Source organism: Oculina patagonica, chromosome 3 (assembly GCF_052425735.1).
Source record: "Oculina patagonica isolate OP01 chromosome 3, crgOcupat, whole genome shotgun sequence".
In the NCBI taxonomy this organism is placed as follows: domain Eukaryota; kingdom Metazoa; phylum Cnidaria; class Anthozoa; order Scleractinia; family Oculinidae; genus Oculina; species Oculina patagonica.
In genome coordinates this window covers 5,658,518-5,667,258 of record NC_135760.1, presented here as the reverse complement: position 1 = coordinate 5,667,258, position 8,741 = coordinate 5,658,518, and the positions used below count along the sequence as shown (strand labels likewise).

The following is an 8,741-nucleotide window of genomic DNA, read 5'->3' as shown; positions in this document are numbered from 1 at the left end:
GACCAGAAACCACAAGTGCGTACTTTTGTTACACGGAAAGACCTTAACTTCTTATACTTGAGCGACTATTCAAATGTCAGTCGCAGACTCAACATTGTACAATGTGTATATTACTTGTAAAGTAGCCTGTGAACAGGCTCCCTAGCGGGGTATAGGACGAAAACAATCTGCGAGCGCGAGTCGAAAAAATCATTAAAACGAGCGCGTTCTCCCAGGGAAGCTCCCCTGCGAGATCTTCCTATCCAGACCGCGCTCGACTGGCTCCTTTTCGCGATTTTTTCTCTCTGATCAGAGCAGCTTTTAGAAGACGTCACGACTAAAATGTCCAGATATTCGGATAAAAAAAAAAGATCACGTTCCAACACCATAAAAAGTGTCCCATTAATAAAAGTTCACCAAAACACACCAAAATCTGTCATATATGAGTAATATTAAATGTAACATAATACAGTCAAACATGAAGTACTTTATAAACAATACTTGCGTTCAATCCTGGACATAAGTGCAATGTCCATATCTCTCTATAAAATTATAAAGACCTTTACTTCTTATGTAAGAGTGACTTTTCTAATGACTGACGTAAACAGTAACTCGACTGTGATCACCACCTCCACGCAATAAAACAGTCAGACTCGAATTGGAACGCTGCATACCTTGCAAGCGGAGTTAAGTGCGTCGTTTTGATTTTGCTTCAGCATGTACTGATAAGACCGTAAGTTGGGCGCGTGTTTCCATCTTAATTGTTAGAGAGCTCAGGTAACGCACACTTAAGAAGTGGGGAGGAACTTGGTGCAGGAACCTGATAGAAAAAGGGTGGAATCCTTACGGAACGGCCTTTGCGTCGCCACAGTTTCGCTTCCTTGGGACTCTCACTTCCCGCCCTCTGTTCTTCTGCCTCGTTTACACGACAAAAGAAATTGCGTATGGACCTGTCAAAAAATCGGTCCGGACCTGGCCGACAAAGCTGCCTACATTAATCTAATGGGAATAGAGAGGGTTTCAGTTGTATCGAAAGTATAGTCAACTCCCCCCTTGCGGACACCCCGCTATTACGGACACCAGCTGACAAAATCCCGATCCCCAACAAAAGCAAAAGAGTTTTTACGGAAAATTTTTACGGACTCTCGCTATTACGCAATTACGGACACTTTTGTAGTACCAATCTCAAGTTTTGCTCGATAAAGCGGACACATGGAACTTCTCATATAAGTTATAAAACGTAAGGTTGTAGTCTGTTCTTCGAAAGACTTCTGGAATGTTTATTTTTGCATCAATTCCTTCAGTAACGGTGCAAAAGACTCACTAGGGAACTCACTACAGAACTCAAAAGGGAACTCACTTCTAGGGAACTCACTACTATAGGAACTCACTATTACTAGGGAACTCACTTCTAGGGCTCACTACCTTATTACATGAACTTTTCGCGACACGTTAATTTCGCGAATTTCGCGATTCCAAAAAAATCGCGAAATTAAAGTGACGCGAACAATGAGTGTCGCGAACATAACATGACGAAAAAATTAAGTGACTCACACAGGGCTCGACAAAAACTTGAATTCCAGCTTGCCCATGGGGCAAGTAACGCTCAAATTTTGCTTTCCCGGACACTTTTCCCCCTTGCCCAGGTTCTTAAACTTATTAATAATTCATGACCCCACCCCCAGGGAACACCCTCGCAGGGAAATTGTGACCCTATTTGTGAAAACGACCCTTAAAGGAATGGACCATTATACCATTTCATGTTTCAATGCATTTTCAAACATTTTGGAAGATTGACAACCCATTTAATCACCTCTTTAATGAAATGAAAATTCCATTGAAAATCATTTCAAAACTGTTTTAAAACATTTGGAATGTGTTTTGAGACATTGGCAACACATTTCAACAAATCCGAAAACCATTGAGAACCATTTCGAATCAAATCGTTCATTGGAACAGTTTTTGATGCATTATAATTGTTGTTTAATTGCCTTACTTTTTTTGTGTGGCTGATTCTATGGTAAATAAGAACCAAAAATGAAGGTCTTAAAGGCTTGCAAAACGGTGAATTTATCACTGTCGTGAAGCCTTGTTCAAAGGAGCCTGCGTGTTCATTTAGGTTTCCTTTAGTTTTTGTAAAAGTTCATTTATAACCTTTGATTACCCATGACAAATAGGCCAAAAAGTACTGCTTGTTTCAAAATCCTTGTTTTAGAAATTAATATTTGGTTGCATGCCCTTGCCCGTCGGGCAAGTAGCATGACAATCGCTTGCCCGACAGGAAAATCTACTTGTCCCAGACGACCGGACGGGGTTTTGGTGAGCCCTGGACACATATGTCAATAATTAAGAAAAATAAGTTTAGTGCCATTGAAGGAAGGAATTATTTATCTAAAGGCTGTGCCAATTGACTCAAAAACAATAACTCACACTACAAGAATAACCTAATTGTAGACATCAACTGCTCTGTTGTAGCTATGGAACTCACTTCTAGGGAACTCACTTCTAAGGAACTCACTTCTAGGGAACTCACAACTAGGGAACTCACTTCTAGGGAACTCACTACTAGGGAACTCACTACTATGGAACTCACTACTATGGAACTCACTTCTAGGGAACTCACTACTAGGGAACTCACTACTATGGAACTCAATTCTAGGGAACTCACTACTAGGGAACTCACTACTATGGAACTCACTTCTAGGGAACTCACTTCTAGGGAACTCACTACTAGGGAACTCCTTTCTAGGGAACTCACTACTAGGGAACTCACTTCTAAGGAACTCAAAACTAAGGAGCTCACTACTATGGAACTCACTTCTAGGGAACTCATTACTAGGGAACTCACTACTATGGAACTCACTTCTAGGGAACTCACTACTAGGGAACTCACTACTATGGAACTCACTTCTAGGGAACTCACTTCTAAGGAACTCACTTCTAGGGAACTCACTACTAGGGAACTCACTACTAGGAAACTCACTTCTAAGGAACTCACTTCTAGGGAACTCACTACTAGGCAACTCACTTCTAGGGAACTCACTACTATGGAACTCACTTCTAGGGAACTCACTTCTAAGGAACTCACTACTAGGGAACTCACTACTAGGGAACTCACTACTAGGAAACTCACTTCTAAGGAACTCACTTCTAGGGAACTCACTACTAGGCAACTCACTTCTAGGGAACTCACTACTATGGAACTCACTTCTATCGAACTCACTTCTAGGGAACTCACTACTATGGAACTCACTTCTAGGGAACTCACTACTATGGAACTCACTTCTAGGGAACTCAGTACTAGGAAACTCACTACTATGGAACTCACTTCTATCGAACTCACTTCTAGGGAACTCACTTCTATGGAACTCACTTCTAGGGAACTCACTTCTAAGGAACTCACTTCTAGGGAACTCACTACTATGGAACTCACTTCTAGGGAACTCACTACTATGGAACTCACTTCTAGAGAACTCACTAATAGGGAACTCACTACTATGGAACTCACTTCTATCGAACTCACTTCTAGGAACTCACTTCTAAGGAACTCACTTCTATGGAACTCACTTCTAGGGAACTCACTTCTAGGGAACTCACTTCTAAGGAACTCACTTCTATGAACTCACTTCTAGGGAACTCACTTCTAAGAACTCACTTCTAGGGAACTCACTACTATGGAACTCACTTCTATGGAACTCACTTCTAGGTAACTCACTACTAGGGAACTCACTTCTAGGTAACTCACTTCTAGGGAACTCCTTCTAAGGAACTCACTTCTAGGGAACTCACTACTATGGAACTCACTTCTAGGGAACTCACTACTATGGAACTCACTTCTAGGGAACTCACTACTAGGGAACTCACTACTATGGAACTCACTTCTATCGAACTCACTTCTAGGGAACTCACTTCTAGGGAACTCACTTCTAGGGAACTCACTACTAGGGAACTCACTTCTAAGGAACTCACTTCTATGGAACTCACTTCTAGGGAACTCACTACTAGGGAACTCACTACTATGGAACTCACTTCTATCGAACTCACTTCTAGGGAACTCACTTCTAAGGAACTCACTTCTATGGAACTCACTTCTAGGGAACTCACTTCTAGGGAACTCACTACTATGGAACTCACTTCTATGGAACTCACTTCTAGGCAACTCACTACTAGGGAACTCACTTCTAGGTAACTCACTTCTAGGGAACTCGCTTCTAAGGAACTCACTTCTAGGGAACTCACTACTATGGAACTCACTTCTAGGGAACTCACTACTATGGAACTCACTTCTAGGGAACTCACTACTAGGGAACTCACTACTATGGAACTCACTTCTATCGAACTCACTTCTAGGGAACTCACTTCTAGGGAACTCACTTCTAGGGAACTCACTACTAGGGAACTCACTACTATGGAACTCACTTCTAGGAAACTCACTACTAGGGAACTCACTACTATGGAACTCACTACTAGGGAACTCACTACAAGGGAACTCACTTCTAGGGAACTCACTACTAGGGAACTCACTACTATGGAACTCACTTCTAGGGAACTCACTACTAGGGAACTCACTACTATGGAACTCACTTCTAGGGAACTCACTTCTAAGGAACTCACTTCTATGGAACTCACTTCTAGGGAACTCACTTCTAAGGAACTCACTTCTAGGGAACTCACTACTATGGAACTCACTTCTAGGGAACTCACTACTAGGGAACTCACTACTATGGAACTCACTTCTAGGGAACTCACTTCTAAGGAACTCACTACTAGGGAACTCACTACTATGGAACTCACTTCTAGGGAACTCACTACTAGGGAACTCACTACTATGGATCTCACTTCTAGGGAACTCACTTCTAAGGAACTCACTTCTAGGGAACTCACTACTAGCGAACTCACTACTAGGGAACTCACTTCTAGGGAACTCACTACTAGGGAACTCACTACTATGGAACTCACTTCACTTCACACACATAAAAAAGCTTATACAGCACAAGCGAGGAAATCAGTTTTTTCGTGAATCAGAATTAATGTTAACCTCTCTTTAGTTCAATTAAGTTAAACTATAAATCCACTAAATAAGTATTTATTTAATATCTTAAATTACAAATGTTATGATAAGTGACAAACATTACAACGCAGGAAGCCATCATGCATAGGTAACGCTAGCTAAGGAAGGTACAATTGACATTGTCAGAAAATCAAATCACGAGTTCTCTTGACGTTTGTCAAGTCACTAATTTTCTACAATAAGGAAACCCAATGTAACCGCTTTTACATCTGTCACACGCTCGACCAATCACGTTTGGTCTGCAAATACATTGTCCGCCAAATGATTGACAGCTAGTTTTGGTAGATCCCAGTCCATCGCAGTTGCATTTTAACGCGCCGCTATTGAACCGCGTTGTAATGGTAAAGGCCGAGCGAAGACAGAATTTCGAAGACGAATCTTTCAGGAAAAAGGTGTACTGCCCACAATCCTGGATAAAATCTTGAGTTACGTCGATCGGGTTTACTTCAAGAAGAGATGGCGAGAATGACGAAATTGGAACCAATAGCACATAATCCTGAAAGGAAGAATAATGACAGTGAATTGAAGTCTGTGAAGATTGAGAAGTTGAGCTACCCTTCTAGATAGAGATTGCCTTCTCTTTCTTTTAGAGGAGAGACGAGAGGAAACATACATGTATCTCCCGAGTAGAAACAGAAGGGAATCCTGTCTCGCTGGGTAGCGTAAAGCTTGAGTAAACAGATTTTTTTAGGACGCCAGTTTCTGAACACTTTTAAGATAAGTTTGAGATGAGAGCCAAAAAATTTCATACCGATGACATGCGCTTAAGGAGACCAAAAATTGTCTCTTGACAACATCAATTATCCGTTCATTTTGTTCAAACGGAGAACGCGGCGTATTATGACGATACCCCCCAGTTTTTTTGTGATTGTGGCCCGTCTGCTTGAAAAAGGAGACTTTTTTCGGAATAACATTGTATCATAAAAAATCTAGATCAAAATTGCGCGGTTTTTCCAAAAAGTATGCACTTGCACAATGTTTGACCTTTTCAATGTACGTCATTCATGTGTCTTTCAACATTTTACGGTTAGGTAGCACTTAAAAAAAACAGCAGCAGACTTCGCGGTCGCGGTAGTTATTTTGAAAGTAGGGCAGATGTGGCAAACATTTCATAGAAAATCGGAAATCATTTAACAAACAGGCACTGTACATTGAGTCGTGTTGCCCTGCTTTAAAAATAGCACCCCATGATCGTGAAATCTTTGATAAACTGATCTGTAAACCACTTACAATCCAAACGCCCTTATCCTCAGGAATCGCGATGCTGACAAGAATGTTGTTCTGTCTTCCAATGTAAATCGATTCACTCATACCCTCCCTGTACTGTGACGTGCCTATGGCTCTGCAGCCAGACACGTGAGGGCAGTAACGGAACCTCAGCAGGGTCGACGCGGCGTTCTGTCCACTGATGACAACTTTCCCCAGAAATGAGAGAAAGTTCGGCTGGTAGAAATGAACAATGACGTAGTAGCGCCCGGTGGCTGCTGTTCCGGAGAAGTGAACAGTTTTCTGAGAAAAAAGGAAAAATTCGAACATTATTTAGCGGAATGTGTGGCCCTCTTTTCTTTTTGAACTGTCCTTGGGTTTGGTGTTTTGACCATGTAAGTAGGTTTAGTATGTTTATGAGACATGCTTCAACGATGATGTCAATCTTTTAACAATAACAAGGACGAAACTAAATAAAGTTTAGAGTGATTTTGTAATGACTGTTGTACAATCAAAGTTATCACTCAGACAATCACTAACATAATAATCACTAAATTCTAATCATAGCAAACCAATCACAACGCGAACAAAAACAATGCGATGGTTGGTTTTAGCCAATCACGATTGCTGTTAGATTTGAATAGCAATATTTCGGCTTTGCTCTGATTCAGAGTAACAGGCAATTGGCATTGAAGAACCTCTCTACAAGAATACAGTGTCCTCCAATAAAATCCTTCTAAAGAATGTACCTCTCCTACTTTCAAATGCTTCAAGCTCGCCCTGTGGTCCATAATGTAGTAAGGAGCTCTGTCACCGCCTTTAAACCGATCTTCAGCTTCGATCTTTACAGCATCAGTCGGAGTGGGATACGCTGATTGAATGCACGAGAGGCCGTTACTAATGCACTGTTCCGCTGGCACCAAATATTGCTGTTTCCATTTTGAGAGAGGAATAGCAGTGATAAAGTCCTAAAGGAAACAAAAACTAGTCATGTCTTTTGTTGTAACATTATAGATCTTCTACACTCTTTTAACATCGGCTTCATGCCACGCGGTACTGATTACTTGGCTTATTGCAGTTTGGCTGTTTGCAGAGGGTCCTGAAGGAGGAGGGGGGAATAAATCCCATTCCTCAGCCCAAATTTTGCCCAAATCCCATTTCCCAGTCCATGGTTTGCCCACATCCCAATGCCATTCCCAATTTTGTGTTTGTGATTCCCAGCCCCAGTTGCCCAAATCCCATTTTCCCAGTGAAAAATTAGGCAAATCCCAGTCGCCATTTTAACCCTTTAGACCCCTTTGCACATAAGACCATCTGAAACTTTTGAACCCAAAATCCAATATGTGAAGGGTGAACAAGTGCCCGTCGGAGATCTGAGTACAAGATTGATTTCTGCCCCGCCTAAAAGTGGTCACGTTTGGGAATAAAAGGTTATTACAACTGTTCAGAGTGTTATCACATGAAAAAGGCTGGTAAAAGTGTCACACATTGTAACAAAGCAACACCATGTAAACTCATTACAACTGAGGGCATTGTATTTAACAAAATTTACCGACATTCAGAAATAATTGAACTCACCAGAGCGATGGTTAATGTTGTCGTTATACTGACAGTGGTAACTTCGTTTTGATCTGCAGTGAACGCTCGAATCTGGTGCTTCTCGTCTATGGCTACTTGACGACAGCCAAAACGATATCTGAAAACGCCAAGTACAAAAGCAAAATGTGATTAGGTAAAAACTCAATCAAATATCCTTGTAAATTTATTGTGATCGTCATCTAGCTGAATTTCAGTCAGAGATGCTTTCTTGCACGAAAACCCGATGCAATGCCCCTTTCGGTCTATACTAAAAGCTTAGCCTGTTCCAAGCGTTCGGTTTATTGAGGTGCAGCGCGAAGATCGGTCCTCCACATCCCCTGGCGTTATTTTTCGATCGCTTCTATTTGCGCTGCTCCCCAGCTAACCAAATGCCTGGACGAGGCTACCGAAAGTAGTATAGGAGTTGGGGGTACGAGATCATAAAAATTTTTATTATCTCTTACATCCCCAACTCCTATACTACTCACAGCACTGGATTCAAAAATAGAATCAAAAATAGAATCAAAAAATAGAATCAAACATGGAATCAAAAATGAAATCAAAAATGAAATCAAAAATAGAATAAAAAATGAAACCAAACCTCGAAGCCAAACTGAAAACCAAAATGGAATCAAGTTTGAAAACCAAAATGAAAAAACCAAGCCTTAAAAACCAACCCTTGCTAAACCCTTTAATCAAAATAAAAAAATCTCTTATACTCTTTTTAAAATTTTGAAATCAAGGTGCGTTTAAAAATCTCTTACACTAGAAATCATAATGAAAATTATTGCTTTATATTATAATGCCCGTAAGCATAACTTGTTAAGCCATCATCAAGTATATACCGTTTATCATCAAAACAGCTCAGTGATATTTTATTAATCTCATAGCTTCCAAGTTGATGGCC

At 40.9% G+C, this 8,741-nt stretch overlaps 1 protein-coding gene across 1 annotated transcript in view; it reads right to left on the bottom strand.

The window, feature by feature from the left end:
- Positions 1-5,049: 5,049 nt before the first annotated feature.
- Positions 5,050-8,741, bottom strand: part of LOC144645081 (uncharacterized) — a 71,570-nt gene continuing 67,878 nt past the window's right edge. Inside the window, exons 32-35 of the mRNA XM_078504545.1 lie at positions 7,835-7,952; positions 7,006-7,224; positions 6,281-6,559; positions 5,050-5,546 (exon numbers count right to left, since the gene is read on the bottom strand). Coding sequence (XP_078360671.1) covers positions 5,208-5,546; positions 6,281-6,559; positions 7,006-7,224; positions 7,835-7,952 — 955 coding nt within the window. The 3' untranslated portion in view covers positions 5,050-5,207. The remainder of the gene's footprint in view (positions 5,547-6,280; positions 6,560-7,005; positions 7,225-7,834; positions 7,953-8,741) is intronic.